Source organism: Carex rostrata, chromosome 2 (genome assembly GCF_964058835.1).
Source record: "Carex rostrata chromosome 2, lpCarRost1.2, whole genome shotgun sequence".
NCBI lineage: Eukaryota > Viridiplantae > Streptophyta > Magnoliopsida > Poales > Cyperaceae > Carex > Carex rostrata.
The window spans coordinates 14,620,731-14,640,919 of NC_135919.1; the positions used below are offsets into that span (position 1 = coordinate 14,620,731).

At 34.5% G+C, this 20,189-nt stretch overlaps 3 protein-coding genes across 3 annotated transcripts; 2 read left to right on the forward strand and 1 right to left on the reverse strand.

The window, feature by feature from the left end:
* The first annotated feature begins 5,874 nt into the window (after window positions 1-5,874).
* Window positions 5,875-9,241, forward strand: CRB (chloroplast RNA binding protein). The gene is made up of 10 exons (XM_078293033.1): window positions 5,875-6,056; window positions 6,328-6,462; window positions 6,820-6,906; window positions 7,110-7,200; window positions 7,289-7,343; window positions 7,579-7,639; window positions 8,054-8,275; window positions 8,420-8,536; window positions 8,654-8,743; window positions 8,921-9,241. The coding sequence occupies exons 1-10, from the start codon at window positions 5,943-5,945 to the stop codon at window positions 9,101-9,103; spliced, it is 1,155 nt and encodes a 384-aa protein (XP_078149159.1). The 5' UTR covers window positions 5,875-5,942; the 3' UTR covers window positions 9,104-9,241.
* A 1,248-nt stretch (window positions 9,242-10,489) lies between these two features.
* On the forward strand, window positions 10,490-13,806 carry SQD1 (sulfoquinovosyldiacylglycerol 1). The gene is made up of 4 exons (XM_078293008.1): window positions 10,490-10,605; window positions 10,686-11,303; window positions 12,076-12,519; window positions 13,222-13,806. The coding sequence occupies exons 2-4, from the start codon at window positions 10,725-10,727 to the stop codon at window positions 13,621-13,623; spliced, it is 1,425 nt and encodes a 474-aa protein (XP_078149134.1). The 5' UTR covers window positions 10,490-10,605; window positions 10,686-10,724; the 3' UTR covers window positions 13,624-13,806.
* Window positions 13,807-15,567: 1,761 nt separating this feature from the next.
* LOC144544528 (ADP-ribosylation factor) lies at window positions 15,568-18,164 on the reverse strand. The gene is made up of 7 exons (XM_078293052.1): window positions 18,025-18,164; window positions 17,323-17,478; window positions 16,923-16,993; window positions 16,678-16,797; window positions 16,189-16,307; window positions 15,865-15,946; window positions 15,568-15,772 (listed from the first exon to the last, which is right to left on the reverse strand). The coding sequence occupies exons 2-7, from the start codon at window positions 17,468-17,470 to the stop codon at window positions 15,767-15,769; spliced, it is 546 nt and encodes a 181-aa protein (XP_078149178.1). The 5' UTR covers window positions 17,471-17,478; window positions 18,025-18,164; the 3' UTR covers window positions 15,568-15,766.
* Between the last annotated feature and the right edge of the window lie 2,025 nt (window positions 18,165-20,189).

Consider the following 20,189-nt stretch of genomic DNA (forward strand, 5'->3'; position numbering starts at 1 on the left):
GAATGTATAGACAACAATTTATTTGAGAACGGTAGTAATCAACATTAAAGATTGATCGTTAAAATTTAAATCTAACAATTACAGACATGTCACCATTTTTATATTAAGTATATAAATATCCTGATCCGTCAACAATATTGATTAAAATATAAAATTTCATATTGAATATTAATTTTTCAATCAAATAATCTGTCTTTCTTAGATTCAGTGTTTTTTCATACGTACTTTGCACACAATATGGTTAGAATTAAAATTAAATAGATTTAAATTAGGTGCAATAATAACAAAGCTATTGATATCTTACTTTTTTATGTTCTCCTTCAATTTTTTCTTTGATTTTATGACCCTTCCTTCAATATATATAATCTCAAGAATAAGGAATATTTCCTACGTATATATTTTACTCTCACACCTTGCATGCATTCATTTGCTGAGCAACATCCTCTTAGCATTATGAGATAAATTTTAGAGAAATTAGAGAATAATATAGCTTGGTGATCCAATTGTCGATCTGTAGAATAACTTTAGATCCAATTTGTCGGCATGTGCAATAACTTCATCATCTGTGTTGAATGAAAAAAAATAAAAGAATTATATATTCATATTCATCTTCGAAGTTTTGCATATATTTATTATTTGTGTTGTAAATAATTATGAAAACAATAGATATATATGCACTGACATGTACATAAGGTTGTTGAATTCAAGCAGTCATTTGTTGTTATTTTTTACTATTATTTTTTATTTGATTCTTTGTTCAATCTTAACGTTTAATCTTATAATATGTTTTCATTGCAACAGACACGATACTAGTTTTGTATCATATAGATAAATTGTCACCAAATTCAATACAACTTTTTGGGGCACCAATTGAAAGCGATAAAATTGAATGAGTGAGGCTATGGTACTTTGCAATACGCGGATCATTCCATGCATTGGATTCATATCTCTATTTTTAAAGTTTAAATAGTTGATTCGAACCGCTCAATACTATTATCATATGAAAATATACTTGGAGACCAAATTATATATTTTTTTTTTTGTAGGTAGAAAGTCACTACTTTTGGATGGCCCATAATTTTTAGATCAAGTGATTCTCTAATTGTCTCAAAAATTAGTAAAAGAGTTCCAAAAAAATATAAAATTTGGTCTCCTAATATATTTTCATATGATAATAGTGTTTAGCGGTTCAAATCAACTATTTAAACTTAAAAGTAGAGATATGAATCCAATGCATGAAATTATCTGTGCATTGCAAAGCACTACAGCCTCACTCAAATTGAATCGTTGAAGTTTTAAATCAGTCAAGTAAATTGAATTTTAAAATACATTGGATCTATACAAGACTATCTAAATGATAATTATAACAGACAACCTGTTACCGATATATCATATTTTATAAGAAATTATGCACAACATATAGTGTATGTGTATCTGATGCGCACGGATGGAGTTAGCCGGTAACCTCACTCCGAATCTTTTATTAATATCCAAAAAAAATATATTAAATTTTAAAATCTACATTCCAGGCTGAGAAATTTTGAAATCTATCCATACAGCAAATTTTTTTTTACATAAATTCAGTCTATAACCGCAAAAAAATTTTGCGGTTTTAGAACTTTGAATTCCAAAACCGCAATTATTTTTGGCGGTTTTAAGTTTTTCATATTTTTTTTAATTAAACAGAAATGTTTATAATTTATTTTTTTGTATTAAAATATTAGAAATATTTTATATCTTTCTTTAAAAAGAGATGGAATACTATATAATTTGATTTATTAGAAAGACTGCCACAAATAACCCAGATCAACATTTTATAGGTCCGTTTTTTTTGCGATTATAAGAAAAATTAAAATTTTTCTTCGTGTGTTAGTGGAAAAAAATAAAATTGTTTTGAATCTAAGTTATTGATCCCGAATAAAAACTTACTTCTAAGTAAGGATCACAATATTTTCTGTATTTATCTAGAAGTGACTTTTGAACTGGAATCAATAACTCAAATTCAAAAAAAAATTATTTATTTTCAATAACACACAACTCAATATTTTAATTTTTCTTACAGCCACAAAAATATGATCTGAAAAACGTTGATTTGGGTTATTCATGGCAATCTTTCTAATAAATAAAATTATATAGTATTCCATCTATTTTCAAATAAATATATAGAATATTTATAATATTTCAATACTAAAAATAAATAAATTTATAAACATTTTTGTTTAATTAAAAATAATAATATGAAAAACTTAAAACCGCCAAAAATAGTTGCGTTTTGGAATTCAAAGTTTAAAACCGCAATTTTTTTTTGCAGTTTTGGAATTCCAAAATCGCAAAAAAATAATTATGGTTTTAGACTAAATTTCCATAAAAAAAATTGCAGATTTCAAAATTTCACATGGGTGTAGTTTTTGAAATTTATTATTTTTTATATTAATAACAATTTCGGAACCACACTGGTTCATTTTTCATTTTGACGTGTGCTTGAATTCTTGATCTCCTCTCTTGCATGCCTCTAGTGATTCGACTTTCTTCTCCATCTCGACAACATCTTAATCCCAGTATCTATTTTTCTCAAGTGTTCTTATTGGATCTCTCTTAATTAGAAGCAAATGCTCCTCTCTTATTAGAGAAGTGATGTGTTATATTTGACATCAAACTTACTTGATTATTGCTATAATTGTTTAGTAGTTATCAAAATAAAAACATAAGATTACACTATAAAGAACTGTTGAAAACAATAAGAATTAACGGCTTAATTTTACTGGCAATAGATGTACCTGATCAGATGATTTCAAAATTACACCAAATTTAATATACAACATATCTATATTTTACATACCAATATCTATAATTTTATCTTTTCAAGTTTAGTAATTATCTTATAAATTGTCAAAATTATTAAATATATGTGTTTCCAATAGATACATTCTCCTAGTATAGCATATGAACATATCATAGCAAAAATGCGCTGTAAAAACACCAGAACACGTTTGCAACCCTTTCAGTTACCTGTCAATATCAAGTTTGTGGATGTTGTTAGATTGAACATGAGCACATTCATCATCTCAATAACAGGGACATTTGTGGTTCCCTATCAAAGGTGTTCTATTCCATTTTAGTTAAGTGGTGGGCCCAGGCTGATCATCTCAATAATGAAATTAAATCCGCTGCTATTCTCTTCCCGTAAACAGTAACCCTGCTATATATGTTTTTCCAAATTCAACCGTTCAATTTTTTTCGGGAACAAATCTCAAAACGATCTTTTTCAGAACTTTTCTGTACACGCATCTCGAAACAATTCAATGACTGAATTTGAAAAAACAGGGATAGCATAAACACTGTTCATGCACAAGAGTAACAGCAGATGCATATCCCTCAATAATAGTGCTATTGAAGAATATATCAGGTATCAGGAAATGAATATAAAAACCAGAACGAGTTTGTCCTCTAGTTTTAATTAGGGCTGGACAAAAAAGCTCGAACTCGTAACTCGCTCGTAACTCACTCATTTACAGCTCGTTTAACTTGGCTCATTTACAGCTCAGCTCATTTACAACTCGAGTTGGCCAACTCGTTTAATAAATGAGCCGAGTTCGAGTTGGCCCCAACTCGCTCATTTATAACTCGAGTTGCAAATTATTGGTCACAATAAATTCCAAAATAATCAAACCCGAATCTCTAGACTGTTATTTGTGCTTTGAGATTCGTGCAAAATATGTTTGAACTTGTGTTGTAATACTATCACTGGTTAAACGAGTTATAAACGAGTTGTGAGCCAACTCGAGTTGATAACGAGCTGAGTTTGAACTTGTGTTGTAATACTATCACTGGTTAAACGAGTTATAAACGAGTTGTGAGCCAACTCGAGTTGATAACGAGCCGAGTTCGAGTTGGCTCTACAACTCGTTATTATCATTTCAACTCGAGTTGGCTCGCTCGTTTATTAAACGAGCCGAGTTCGAGTTGGGGGTAACTCGCTCAAACTCGGCTCATTTACGGCCCTAGTTTTAATACGTGTCTTTTGTCGCTTTTGCATTTGGTTATTTATTTAACTGTATATTAGAACATTTCCAAATTGGGCTGGATTGGGCCTAGTTAAAAATTTCTGGTTTCATCGGCTAGGCTTCCTTACCTAGATGCAAAAAATGGCTGTGAAAAAAGTCAAAAACCAAACAAATACCTTTATATCTATTGGGTGCAAATAAATATTTGGTGTTGTCCCGGATCCAATTTGTTTCATCAGAGAAATATTTTTGAGTCAAGTATGTCTAATACTAGAACTATTTTGCTCTGCATTTCTGGTACCAACAAAACCTTCTCCAAAAATGTGTCTTTGGATAAATATCATATGGGTCACACAATTGTGTTGTGCAGCTCTAACCATTTTTCTATTGTCCTGCATACATTAGTAACTTCCTTAGTTGCAGAACACGTACGTACGTATAAATGCTACATGTATCATTTGTTGTGTCAGTTTGTACTTCCCTGCGTGACATGCATGTATATTTATTTCCCCATTTCTCTGGTTGATTGCTATCAGATATGTATACTGATAGGAATAGCTTTCTACTTATATCAGATATATAAATACGCTGCTACGCAAAGCATATTTCAAGAGCTAATTGAATGCCTGTTCACATTGCCTGTTTAGTTGTCAAATATCATATTTTACAAGGACATATATGAAAATAATTGAATGGGTGGCGAAGAGACTACAGGTCTTTTATCTTGAAGGTGTAATCCTGTGGATGCAGCCTAGTTTGGGTTCTTTGTCTTATCCTCTATGCAATTGGTGAGAGAGGTTTAGAGAACAGAGGTGTGGCTGAGGTGGGAAAAGAATAAGTATTTGATCTCATATGGCCTTAATTATCTGTCTGTTTGTGCTGCCACACTACTGTGGATGCTAAATTGTTACTCTTTAATTGGCAAAAAGAATTGTTATTTCCTTCCAAATCTCTTGTAAATTGTTAATTTTCACTTGCTTTTACTCGGCTAAAGTTCTTCATGAGATCAGGCGTAGCAAAGCACAATTGGTTGCCTTGAAGAGGAAAATTATATTTTATTTGTTTCTAATATAACTAGCTAGCCCCAATCATAGTAACAAATCAGTCATTCATAAATAATTTAACGAAGTTCAAAATCTGTGATTCAGATATTAAAAATTTAATTCCTGGAATAGTATGTTGGTTTATAATACAAGTGAAATATTAAATATTGTTTACTTCAAAAAGAAAATCAAAAAGTTGATACCTTTACAAAATTATTGAAAATATTCATAAATTATAATAATTAAAAATGAGTGAGACGATAGTACTATGCATAGCGCAACTTGGTCCTTACTATGGATCAATATCTTCATTTTTAAAGTCCAAACAGTCGACTTGAATCATTCAACATAATCTCTCGATATGAAAATATATTTACATATCCAATTTAACATTTTTTAGAATTTTTTTACTATTTTTTAATTTTTTTAGATAGGTAAAAAATAATTTGATGTAAAAATAAAATTTAGTTTGCAAGTGCATTTTAAAATGAAATTTATGCTGAACAGTTCAAATTGATTGCTTGAACTAAAAACAAAAATATTAATTCATTGTACATATCAAAACGTACTATACATAGTACATATCATATGCGACTCCAATTGCGATACCCCTGGGATCGCGATGCTGGTAAAAATCAAATTTCTTAGAAAAAATATTTAATTGTTTTTTTTTTCTTTTGAAGATGGTAAAAGAAAAAATAAAAATTTCGGTATTATCATGCCACACATTAGTCATTAGTTCTCCCATCAGCCTCTTTTCTTCTGTGTGCCACAAAAGAACTGAGAGAGAAACAGCCCACTTAAATGATCCCCAAGGCCCTCATTCTCTCGCTCTTATTAAATTTGATCCATACTGAAAAAACACAGTGAGAACTGAGAAGAGAAGGGGGAGAGAATGGCAAAGTTCGTGGTAATGCAACAGAGTCATACTTGGGTCTCTCCTCGTTCTTCTCTCCTCCCTTCCTCTGTTTCAGATTTCCATGGTGCATCCCCTAACATTTCTATCCAGGTGCCTTCTTCATTTATTATTTTGATTTGATGTTCTCAGTATGCCTACTAAAGCAATATTTATAATTAATAACATGGGTGCTATCAAAATATCAGTTTTTTTATAAGTAAACAATATTGCATTCCAAGTTATTACAAAAACCTACAGTGCTTTGTTTTTTTTGTAAATTTACAACGAAATTTAATCATATAGAATTGCTGGGCTCTTTATTTTTGATGGTTTACATTGTCTTGTGCTGAACTAAAAGGTTTTTTGATATGAAAATTGACAGAGTTGGAGGAGAAAATGTCAACCAAAAGAGACAGCAATTCGGGTCATGGCAAGCTCAAAGAACATACTAGTCATGGGTGGTACAAGATTTATCGGTGTATTTTTATCTAGACTCCTTGTGAATGAAGGTCACCAGGTTGATTTATTTCCCCAATTTCATTGCTTCTATTAGCTTAACCAAGAACTACAAGGCTGAGTGGCTGACTAGTGGTACTCTGGTTGTATGGTTTGGTACTATAATGTACCTGATCAAGATTTTGTAGAATTCCCAGCAGACGAAAACTCAATCTATGCTTTTTCAGTGTTTAATCGAGAACTTAAAGAGTTTGACTGAGCTCAGAATGCCTCTAATGTTTTTTTCATGTTAATTGATGAGAGGCTGAGAGCCTACTTGGTATAATTTGATTAAAATGGCCTAAATTAAGCCCGGGTTCTTCAAATATTCATGAATTAAGGAACTTAAGTGGTGTCAGCGGTACATTTGTTTTCTCAGGTGACATTGTTTACAAGGGGGAAGGCACCAATCACCCAACAATTACCTGGTGAATCTGATCAAGACTATGCTGATTTCAAATCTAAAGTATGATTTTGTTTTTCTTTTCAAATTTCATTTGTGGAATAAGAGAGAAATTAGTATTTTCTTGGTTAACATTATGCATGGGGCTTTGTATCCAATGATGCTGAGTTCATTGCCATCCACACAAGCATCATTTAATAACTTATGATCTCCTTTTGTTTTTGTTGATGTTGTTTTTCTTCTTCTTCTCGGTCCATTTTGTGTAGGTGCTTCATTTGAAAGGTGATAGACAGGATTTTGAGTTTGTTAAGACTAGCCTTGCAGCCAAGGGATTCGATGTTGTCTACGACATTAATGGTAAACCACTAGTGTACACTTTAAGCAAAATGGACTTTAAGTAAAATTTTGTTTTTTAGTTTATGTCAATTTTTTGGTCTGAATTTAGGGCGCGAGGCTGTCGAGGTAGAACCCATAATTGATGCTTTGCCCAATCTTCAACAGTAAGCTCTATTCAGCATATCAGTAATTTACCAGTAGTACAAGTATCATTTTTCTTTTTAGAGAATTTATTTTTTCTGAGATAAATTAAGAGTACCAAATAGTTAATGCTTCTGGTGTTATTTTGTTGGGATTTTCTGGGTGTTCATGGGAGCTTTCTTATTTAACCGAGGTAATTTAAGCCTTTTGTTTATTCACAGTACCCATACACTTATATAAACCAATTAATTATCTCAGGTACATATATTGCTCTTCAGCTGGAGTATATCTCAAGACTGAAACCCCACCTCATTATGAGGTACGACTTAAACCATTTTAAGTTATCTTGAAGTTCATCCAAGCACATTTCTCCTTATGTCTGGTTGATATCAGATCCCATGCAAATCTCACTACTAGCTGGAGAGATATTTTTTTTCTTTCCCTTTTCCCCATTTTTTCCACTTTGAATGACTATTTAATATCAATTTATGGCTGGTCAAAGGATAAAATTTTGGCCAACATTTAAATATAAAATGAAGCATTGTTGTACTAAATATAAAGACCGTACTTGTCCTTTACCAGCAACATCTCTTTTAATTTCTACCAACGTTTAATACTTTGATTCCAGTATTGAGATCTATATATTAATTGTTGGTTTAGTCTCAAACCATATCTTTTTTCTGTTTTTTGCTAATTTTTTTCTGACTGCCAATGTTCCGGTTATTGATCCTAGGTTGATGCAGTTGACCCGAAAAGTCGTCACAAGGGGAAGCTTGAAACTGAGAGCTTGCTAGATTCTAGAGGCGTGAACTGGACATCGATAAGGCCCGTGTACATCTACGGCCCACTCAACTACAACCCAGTTGAGGAGTGGTTCTTTCACCGCCTAAAGTCCGGCCGACCCATACCAATTCCCAGCTCTGGGATTCAGATAACCCAGCTCGGACACGTCAAGGCTAGTTCACACTTCTCTTATTTTCTCTTATTTTCTTTTTATTCTGAAGGAATCTGTAAAACACTGAAACATAAGTTTCTACCTATAATTTACTTTTGAGCTTTTTTCTAGATTCCAAATTTAATTGTGTTCCCAATTAAACAGGACTTGGCAAAGGCTTTTATCAAGGTTCTTGACAACCCAAAGGCAAGCAAGCAAGTCTTCAACATCTCTGGCTCAAAATATGTCACATTCGACGGGCTAGCAAAAGCATGTGCAAAGGTACCTATCATACAAAAAATAAATTTATGTAGAAAATAACTGGAGAAAAAAAAATGAAGGGATTGTTTTTTGTTTTATTTTTTTTTTCTCATATGGATGTTTCTCTTTCAATTATAGGCTGCCGGATTCCCTGAGCCAGAGCTAATTCACTATAACGCAAAGGAGTTTGATTTTGGGAAGAAGAAGGCCTTCCCATTCCGTGATCAGGTAAAAATGAAAATATTTTCATAATCAATTGATTTAATCAGCAACCACTTCATTGCCTATTTATCGTTTACTGTCAAAGACTTTCTCTCTGCATATTAGTATGTCTGAACTGAAGTTGCTCAAAACAGTATGAAATAAAGGTCGATAGACTGATTATATATTCTGCTTGTAATGTAGCATTTCTTTGCATCAATTGAGAAAGCTCAAAGAGAGCTCGGGTGGGTCCCAGAGTATGATTTGGTACAAGGCTTGGCTGATTCATATAACCTTGATTTCGGCCGTGGGACGTTCCGCAAGGCAGCTGACTTCACAACAGATGACATGATCCTTGAAAAGAAGAAGAAGCTTGTTCTTACATGAACAATTTTCTCTTCTTGTTTTTGTCCCACTTGAGAAATGTGATGATCGAAGTTTACTCGATGTAAAGATTTTTAATTACTTTTGCCATTCATCTAAGAATTTTTTAATTGTAATATAAAAGTAGTTCTCTCTTTCAAAGGAGGAGCTCAAAATTTCCAATATAACGAGCCTAATAAATATATAATTAAACATGGATATTGTGGGAGGGGGTCATCATTTTTTCTAATGGGAAGTATTTCTTTTTATTAAAGGACCGATACATTTTTGCATCTTTTAGATGCTATTTTTAAAAGTTGAACCTCTGTCTCTCTGTAGAGAGACAAATTTCGTGCTACTGCGCTAAATTCCACGAATTTTAATGGAAAGTTATGGAATTGAGATTGCTTATTTTCAAACTAAGAAAATCATCTAGCGGTCGTCCAAGGTGCTAGCATACATATTGATCCAGGTCCTAGAAAGAGTATTAATTTGCCGGAAATAGCAAAAATCATGTAGTAATTCAGAATTATATATGATTTCATCATTTGTCATATTACAATTTTGTATATAAAATTCACATTTATATTGATCAAAAGAAATTTTATATAATTTTAGGGAGTAATATTAAGTCCAGATTTATTGAAAAGAATAGTGCTAATTTAGATAAAATAATGCTAATTTTAGACTTTCATCAAGCTTAAATCCAGTGTAGCACTACTTTAAATTTTAATACATAATATATATATAATGCAAAATAGAGAAGAACATACATAAGAAACTATAATATATTTAGAAAAATATTTAACAATTATCTGTCAAAATAATTATACACTACTTCACAGTTCACAGCCATTTATACAAACGACATGAGCGTGAAAAATTCCCGAGCAGGTACTAAAATTTCGAAGCATAAGGAATTTTTAAATACTCGTTCTCTGTGCATGTCCAGGAACTGAATTGTTAAATACTGGTGGTTCTCTCAGGTTTCTCAATTGAGAAGAAAAAGGTCATAAGAGAACGCACCGACGCAGGGAAGGGGAGGGGAGTGAGTATACCGCAGAGGATAGGTCAACATCATTTCCGAGCCTTGGATTATAGGGGTCTGCTTTAAGATTCGTGTTAAATTAAAACGGACGACTGAGATCTCATTCTACACGGTCAGGTATTATACAGGACCGAGGCATTGGAATCTAAGGATATTCCCGGATTATTATCAAATTATCAAGAGCACCCCTTCCTCCGAATTCATATCTTCTGCATTAACTCAAATTTTGAGATAAAATGTGGACCGTCCGATTGAGATCTGTACTAATATTAAAGGGCCCCGTGCGTTATAGGCTTGGGCCGGATTGGCCCAAATTCTGATCGTACGGTTCAAAAATTAACTCAAACGGTACGTTAATGCAGAGGATACGTGTCCCCCTTCCTCCACTCTCATATTTACTGATAATTGATAAACCTCTCTCTCTCTCTCTCTCTAATTTCTTCATCATTCGTTCCCTCTGATGGTAGCGACGGTGACGGTAGGCGTCTCCTTCTCCTCTCTTTTCGCCTTTTCCAAAATGTTTGTTTTCTTATAAAATCGTTTGTGCTAATTTTTCAGGCAACCTCAATTTTGGTGTGAGGATAACAATTTAGAAACATGGCGCATTTGCTCTCCGGCCACTGTACCTTCACCCTCCCTATAACCACCAAGTCCATAAACCAAAATTGTTTCTCAGCAATCTCCTTCCAAAAGTGTAAATCCTCCCCTTTAACCCTAAAACCACACCTAAGAGGTCGCCAAAACAAACCGTTGACTGCCTTCGCAATCTCCACCATCAGCCAAGAAAACACCTCCAAGACCCATGAAAACTCTGACGATCCATTTTCAAACCCTAAAAATAAGAAGGTGATGGTGATTGGTGGGGATGGGTACTGCGGGTGGGCAACGGCCTTGTACCTGTCAAAAAAGGGTTATGATGTGGCAGTTGTTGACAACCTGGTGCGCCGCCTTTTTGACCACCAGCTGGGCCTTCAATCTCTCACCCCCATTGCCTCCATCCAAAACCGAATTAAACGGTGGAAGCTACTCACCGGCAAAACCATCTCTCTTTATATTGGAGATATTTGTGATTTCGAGTTTCTGGCTGAGTCTTTCAAGTCATTTGAGCCTGATGCGGTGGTACACTTTGGGGAGCAGCGCTCGGCGCCTTATTCCATGATTGACCGTTCTAGAGCGGTACATAAAGCATCACATTAGAACTTGAATTGTCATATTTTGGTGATTTTAGCAAATTATACCTAAAATTTGTCGCATTTGTCAAAGGCAGATATAATTTTCCAACTGAGATTTGCAAAATAAACAAATTACGGGGCAGCATTAGGAAAGTTTTACAATGATAAATATTGTCAAAAGTATAACATCAGCCTTCTTCCGGAAGCCCACATCAAACTAAACTAAGCACACATCCGGTTGAGATATAGGGATGCAAATCATGATAATAGATATTTCTGCTTGGTTGTGCTTTGCAAAAATATGTAAGGTTGCCTTTCACTTCACTTTACCTTGGTTTAAACAATCAGTGTTATTTGCAAACAACTAAAAAGCAGCTTATATCGGTTACACATACAACATGTTAACTGTTAGTTTCGCAATTAGTAAAATCTGTATAGTTTGCAAAAGAAAAGAACGTCTACCGCAGCTTTATTACGTCATAGTAAATCATATTATCAGTATAATTCTCAAATTATCATATCCTACTTCTTTATATGGTTGGGAAGTAATTATTTTATTGCCAGAACCAAGCTTTGAAATCGCTAACATGGCATTAAAGATCTCAAAACTAAAACAGCTACCAAAGATGTTACTACTCAGAAGCACTTCATAGTTGTTGTTGAAAGGAACATTTTTCACAATCACTTCAAATACTAAAGTTCAAATATTGAATGAGGTTTTGCAAGCAAATACAAAAAACAAATGCAGTGAAGTGCTGACTTATTCAATTAAACAGGTATTCACGCAACATAACAATGTGATTGGTACACTCAATGTGCTATTTGCCATAAAGGAGTTTCGTGAGGAGTGCCACCTTGTGAAGCTCGGTACCATGGGAGAGTATGGTACACCAAACATAGACATTGAAGAGGGATATATCACGATAACACACAACGGCCGTACCGACACGTTGCCGTACCCAAAACAAGCTGGATCCTTCTACCATCTAAGTAAGGTGCATGATTCACACAATATTGCATTTACATGCAGGGCATGGGGGCTTAGGGCAACAGATTTGAACCAAGGGGTTGTGTATGGATTGCGTACTGATGAGACGGAGATGCATGAGGAGTTGTGCAATAGGTTTGACTATGATGGTGTTTTCGGTACAGCCCTTAATCGGTTTTGTGTCCAAGCAGCTGTGGGGCACCCGCTTACTGTGTATGGAAAAGGTGGTCAGGTATGTCTTTCTTTTGATATATATTAAACATCAGCTTTTGAAAAGATATATTTTCTGTTCAGATGTAATTGCTGACAAAAGTTTGAAAGCTAAGCTTAGTAAGCAATGAAGTCTGAATTAAACGCAATTTACCATCATTAACACCTAGTTATTCAAAAGAATTAGTATGCTAAAGTGCTAAGTAAGCTTGAGGTATTCAGTAAAGCCTTTTTTCAAGGCAATTTTTTATTTCTATATCTTGGTTGTTTGAAAGAAGTAGACAGCAATAGCGGCAAGTTTCATTGTGTAGTGAAACTTCAATAAGTCATTAAAATATCAATTTGTACTTAATTTGGCCCTGAATCGTGGTACTAGCACCAATTTGGTCTCAATTTGCCTGTCAATTTGGTTTCAGCTGTCAATTAACCTTGACTTGGTCTTAACTTTCCCCTGAATTATGATTCACCAAATTAGCCCACCATCAATTAATGTAATTAAAAAACACAATAAAAGTGCAGATTGTGGTTAAACCTAGAGTTGCTTCTTAGGGGCTGATTTAAAATCAAATGATACTGTTATCAAACCTTCACCCAAACAGTATCAGATCCTGCCATTGTGATCATTGTCTAAATTTTCATGTTGGTTCAATAATTGCATTGTAGTGTTTTCCATTAGAATTTATCTAATTTCTTAAATACTTGTTTACCTTTTCTACTCTTGCAGACTAGAGGATACCTAGATATAAGAGACACGGTACAATGTGTCGAGCTTGCAATAGCCAATCCAGCCAACCCAGGAGAGTTTAGAGTTTTCAACCAGTTCACAGAGCAATTCTCAGTTAATGAACTTGCCAGTCTAGTTACAAAGGCTGGTGAGAAATTAGGGTTAGAGGTCAAGGCTGTCTCAGTGCCAAACCCTAGAGTGGAAGCCGAGGAACACTACTACAACGCAAAACACACCAAATTGATTGAGCTCGGGCTCGTACCCCACCTGCTTTCTGATTCACTGCTTGATTCTCTTTTAAATTTTACCATCAAATACAAGGATCGCGTTGACACGGCCCAGATCATGCCTAGTGTTTCATGGAAAAAGATAGGGGCGAAACCCAAAACTGTTTCCGTATAAAGTTTGGATTGCTTTTTTATTTATTAATTAGTAATTACTAATAAGATAATATATCATGTCAACAGCATAGTTGGCGTTATATGTGCCCATGATAGTTGGTAGCTTTTTTGTTTCAAATCTAGGTATTGGTTTTTATTGTTGTCACGAAAGGTTGGATATTTATGAGGTTTACTCTTTATACTTTTTGTCGAACAGTGTTATTGTTCTCTTTTGTGCATTTTCATGTGGAGCTTTCTAGATTCGAACTATTGACTCTATGAGTGCTTACTGGTACAAACAAAAATTCAATTACAGAACATGTTATTTCCAGTTGGTCAGCCCATTCAGGATAGAATAGGTTCGTAATTTCGTATCTGTTATCTTTTACTTTATAATTCACTTTTTTTTTTAATTACTTGTACTGGAATCTTGCCTAAACACACACATGATCCATGAACTAAACACAAAATGTGAAAAAGAGAATTTCGGTATCATTAACAACTGTTTGATTGGCTATCTGAATCACTCTTTGTCAAATCAAATAAAAAATTTGAAAAATAAAAATTGTTGGCATGTTAAAGTTTAATGTTACAAGTTTTAATTCTTTAGATAGACGGTAAAATAATTCATCAAATTTTGTTATTTTTTGTCTGGTATGCATAAAATATAGATCGCATTCCTATGCATCGGATTTTAAATTTATAAATTATACTTATTGTCCTCATAATTGTTCAAATTAATATGTTATTAATGGATCCAAACCAAAAAAGAATCACCTACTCATAATGGTCTCTTTGGCCATATGTATTTTAGGGTGCGCTTCACAATTCAATCAATAAAGGAACGGGAGCTGTGACTGAACCTGTCCAAGGAGTTTACTTGCTCCACAATTCAAAAATTCGAAGGTAAAGACGAGGGGAGGGGAGGGGAGGGGAGGGGAGGGGAGCACGAGTGAATGCTATATAGAAACTCAACAAAATCTCTCCCCCCAAATTGGGGTGTAGCCGAGGTGAACTCAACTTGGTCACCTTCCATCCCCTTCCCTTCCTTCCCTCTCCGCACAGCTGTTCTGGAGCACACCCTTAGTGTCTTTCCAAGTACAACGAGTTTGAATTTTTTATTTTTTGTACTTGCTAGAAGAGAGAGGAGAGAGATAGGGAGAGTTTGGAATTTCAGCGGATCTGAATTCTAACATGTTGTGTGCTGTCAGACTGGTACCGTTGACGTTAATCTCATCACATTGATGTACTAATATTCCATTCCACGATATATTTCGAGTGTGCCTTTAGTCTTAAGTATGACAAGAGATGATTTCTTGCTGCGGAAAATGGTTTGTTTCAGTCAGGTGCGGAGTCAAAACTTTAAAACCATGAGGATAAAAAATATATGAAAATTAATTGTATAAAATTTTTGTGTAAAAAATGGTAATCAATTTTACTATAACATAACATTTTATGTACCCGGAATTGTGTTGTAAACCTCCTCTTTTTTTTTGTTGTTGATTTCATTGGTTGCGATTTTCTGCACTATCTGATTTATAGTACGTATATACGAAAATTAGCATAGTTAAACCGGTCTTCTAAAAATCACTGTTTTTGTTATTTCCTGCCTATGATGTATGTTCCCTATCAGCATAGTCGATGCGTATGTCTTTTCAATGCTCTCCTTTTTTTTTTTTGGAAGGGTTGGCAGATGCTGCCAAGTTGTAATGTTTTTTTAATTCAATTGAGCGTGATTATCAGAGAGAGGAGAGAGAGAAGCAGAGACTGGAGAGAGGAAGTTGAATCATCTCTCTGCGGGGAAATTCGAGCATAGATCAGATTAGTTCCCCAAATAAAAATATGTGCCGTGCAAATCTCACAAAAAAAAACCCTTGAAAACATGTTTCCGTGTGACAGGAAATAGAGAGGTTGAGAGAATAGTATGACGAAAAAATAAAAATCATATGCAATCCGCAAGCAGATATGTAATAGCATCCCCAATTTAAACAAACAACAAGAATCTCAGTCTGAGTTACAGCAGATAAGTCACGGTAATAGTTTAACAAAATCAACTTGAACAATATACTTCTAGATGTAACAAATCATATTTAGGTAAAACTCCAAAAAAGAAAAAGGCAAAAAAAAAAAGACCCTTCTCTGGACTCCAGGCAGCTCTAATCCATTCAAGCCTGCATTTAAGAAAGGAAAACAAAAGGATTTTAATTCTCCCAACTATAACAAAATTCACACAAAACACCAAAATACACAGATACACACTAACCTTGCTTGCAATATTGTTGGATAGCCAGTCAAGGCCTTCATACAAACCCTCTCCAGTGGTGGCACATGTGCTCTGGATGTACCTGTCAGTAACATAACATATCAATTAAAGTCCAAGTAAGAATTACATCACAGGAGATTCTTTACCAGTCAGGTTAAGTCAGCAGTAACCTGTGGCAATTAAAGATAGCTGTGTTGCCCAGTATATAAAACAACGAGGTCATTATGTGCTTTTTGGTCAATATATAAGCCTTGAGAAGTCAAGTTCTGGCCACAGAAAGGCTTGCAAAAACAAATTCTAGAGAGAGAGAGAGAGAGAGGGTACCAGTGGCGCTGACGGAGGGAGTGAAGGCCGAGCTTGTCAGTGATCTCAGCAGCGTTCATTGCATTGGGGAGATCTTGTTTGTTTGCAAACACCAACAGCACTGCATCTCTCAGCTCATCCTAAAAGCAACCACACGTGTATAAATGCATATACAAGTGAAATGCTAAAAGAAAGGATTTCTACAAAACCAAATTAAAAGCCTTGAAAAGGCCAACAACAATAATAGCATGTCTGGTTGTAATTGTATTGTATCCAGACGCCAATGAAAGGGCCAAAAAAACTCATCTTCCAAATAAATGTTAGGAAAGTATAATTTGAAATGCATCTACAAACACATTTCTGGAATTAAAACTCATCTTCTAGTTAAATAGGTGTAAATCTAACAAAACATTTCAACATATTGTTCTGTGTCATAATTGTAAGATGAATCCATAGACAATTGTTTTCAACAATATAAAGGATCAAATATTAAATGGTTTTTGCATATACCTCATTGAGCATGCGATGGAGCTCATCTCTAGCTTCAACAACACGATCGCGATCATTGCTATCAACCACGAAGATGAGACCTTGGGTGTTCTGGAAATAGTGCCTCCACAATGGCCGGATCTGTTCAATTTTGCATTATATAGTGCCAATCAGAAAATATGCAAAATCAAGAACACATAGGAGGACAAATCTTCAAATTAAACTCGACAAAGAAATAAATTAACTGTAAAAAATTAAATTAATACCTTGTCCTGACCCCCGACATCCCACACTGTGAAGCTGATGTTCTTGTACTCTACTGTCTCCACATTAAAGCCTAATTGTGTTGCAAAAACATAAAATGGAAGACAAAGTCAAGTTACCAAACCATTGCAAATCAATGATAAACCTGGGCTCCAATCCAAGATTCAGTTTCATATCCTTTTTTGTAAAAAAATTCAGAACAAAACAAAGAAATCAGTGGTACAGCAAGACGGTTGGTTCTGAAGTACTGGTACATCTTAAACTGAGACTTTAGTTCCTGCTACTAACCAACCTCAGGATCTTCTTTCACCACAAATATGGATACCTAGATATTTACCAATTGCACCGCAAGTAGCTTAACTAATACCAAAGAAGAAGAGATAAAAGTAAAGTAACGCGTACCAATGGTCGGTATGGTGGTGACAATCTCTCCAAGCTTGAGCTTGTACAAAATGGTGGTCTTACCAGCTGCATCGAGACCCACCATCAGAATTCTCATCTCCTTCTTAGCAAAAAGCCGACTAAATAGCTTTGTGAAAGACAGCCCCATATTTGCACCTGTTTGCATAAAGGCACCCAAAATAATCAGAAATCACAAAAAAGGATTTTGGCTAGTAAATTTAATTGAATATGAGCCCTAGGTTCATTCCAAAATGGAAATTCCACACAAAAAGATGCAGAGACAAGCTGCTTCTAGTGTATCACATTTGGGAACAGGATTGGAAACCACTGCATTTTTTATGTCAAAAAAAATATATCCGTATAAACAGGAACAAGATGTCTTCCTCCTTATAGCTAATTGCTCTGATCTGTGAGTATCCGTTATGAAATGAAGACTAGAAAACATAGCTTAAATTGATTGACCGCTTCTAATATCTCAAATTGGCCCAGAGGCCTAATTGAAAAGAATTACTCTACGAAGATCAATTGAACAATCCCAATCTCAATTGTTGATACAAAACAAAGAAACCAAACCATAACCCCGCAAAAAGGGATAAATTGCGTATCTGAGAATACCGAAGACAAATTACCGAATATTGGCTTAATTGTTCCAAAGCTACCTCAACAAATATCCAAAATTTACAACGGGATATCAGTAATTACCTGAAGAGAAGTCCTAGATCTGATCTCGATCTCGATCGCGAGAGAGAATTTGTAGAAGGGGTTGACTGATTTAGGATTTTAGGAGGTGCTATTAAATGACACAAAGCCAGCGCTGCTGTTCCTCATATGACGATACTCTCCATTCTATAGAACTGGAGCCATCCGTTGTTAATGGTAGCACTATGCAACCCGCCGAAATTTTTATTAATATAAAAAAAAATTAATTTCAAATTCTACCCATTTATTCGCTGAAATTCGAAAAGTGTCCAATTCGGTATTTTTCACCGGTTTCAAGCCAACTTTCCAGCGATAATTTAACCGGTTTTTCCCTTCCAAAACCGGTGATAAAATCACCAGTTACCTAGGTCCGGTGATAAAACTATCTGTTTTTGCTCCAAAATCAGTCATAAAATCACCGGTTTGTATTTTACTTTAGTTGATTATCTCATAGCAATGATTTTGTGTTTTGCATTTTACTTTAAATTGGACACGTGGTTACAGTTAATTTAGAAAGAGAAATTCAACAGACACGTATATGGTGTTTTTGATTGGCTGCTTAGTAACGAGTTAGGCTGGGGTGCTATGGATAGCATAGTGACCTCTATGCTACGGCTCAATATTCGAGTTTTCAAAATCCAAACGGTCGATCCGAACCGTTCATCTTATTCTCCATATTAATATCTGCTTGGAGACCAAATTTTATAATTTTCTGAATTTTTTTACTATTTATTAAGCCACTTTGAAAATCGTTAATCCAACGGTTTTACTGTTTTGTGCAGCCACCGTTGAATCAACAATTTTGTAAAATACTTAATAAATAGTAAACAAATTCAGAAAAATGTAAAATTTGGTCTCCAAGCAGATATTAATATGGAGAATAAGATGAACGGTTCGGATTGACCGTTTGAATTTTGAAAACTCGAATATTGAGCCGTAGCATAGAGGCTACTATGCTATCCATAGCACCCCAGCCTAACTCCTTAGTAACACCACTTTAAATATGAATGATAAAAAAAGATACCAAACAGCTGTCAAAAAGAATGAATAGCTTAATAACAAAAATATTAAGGAACCTATAAATTTTTCATCGGTTATAGAAGCCGGCAAAATTATCACCGGTTTTTGAAGGCTTAAAACCGACTATTTTATTGTCGGAAAGTTGGCTTGAAACCAGTGAAAAAAATACCGGTTTTGACACTTTTCGTATTCCAGCGAATAGATGGATAGAATTTAAAATTAATTTATTTTTTTGGATATTAATAAAAATATCGGTGCAATTCTTGTTGGCTTGTGATTTAATCGATTCGAGTATGTCTTTAAAAATTCAGTTTACACTATACTATTTTTTCGCATATTATATTTTTTGTCTTCGATTAATCACACTATGACCCATTGATATGACCATCTAAGAAGAAATTCCTCGAATATATATATATATATATATATATATATATATATATTTTATAATTAGCAGTGACAATTCGTCAACAGATATATTGATACTAAAAAAGAATTACAAATTTTGGTTCGGCCAAACAGTCCACAAAACAGAGATAAAGATGGATAATAAAAAAACCCCAACTCAGAAAATGCAAAGACCACTGTTGTCTTAATTTGTTTCCCCGAATATATTTATTTTTTTGTTTATTATTTAATTCTCTGATCCAACAATTTTGTTATTGAATGTATCAGTTAACCACTTAATAATTTTAATTTTACACTATACTTTATTTCGGAAGCCACTAGAGTGGAAGCCGAGGAACACTACTACAACGCAAAACACACCAAATAGATTGAGCTTGGGCTCGTACCCCACCTGCTTTCTGATTCACTGCTTGATTCTCTTTTAAATTTTACCATCAAATACAAGGATCGCGTTGACACAGCCCAGATTAGTGTGGAAAAAAATGGCATGGCAGAGCCGGCTCTGTCACGGAATGGCACGGCACGTGTTACTGTTCTGTGCTGTGACTCGCGTGTCGCGTGCCGTGACCATTCCTTGACATTTTAGTCAGGCACGACATGCGAAAGATTCAGTCACAGCACGACACATAATCACACGAGTCACGTGTAATTAGAACCGTTAGGTCTTAATCAAATGGTGAATCTTAAAGAAACTAACTTAAATTATAAAAAAATAGTTAAACGTGACTAGTTACGTTTGG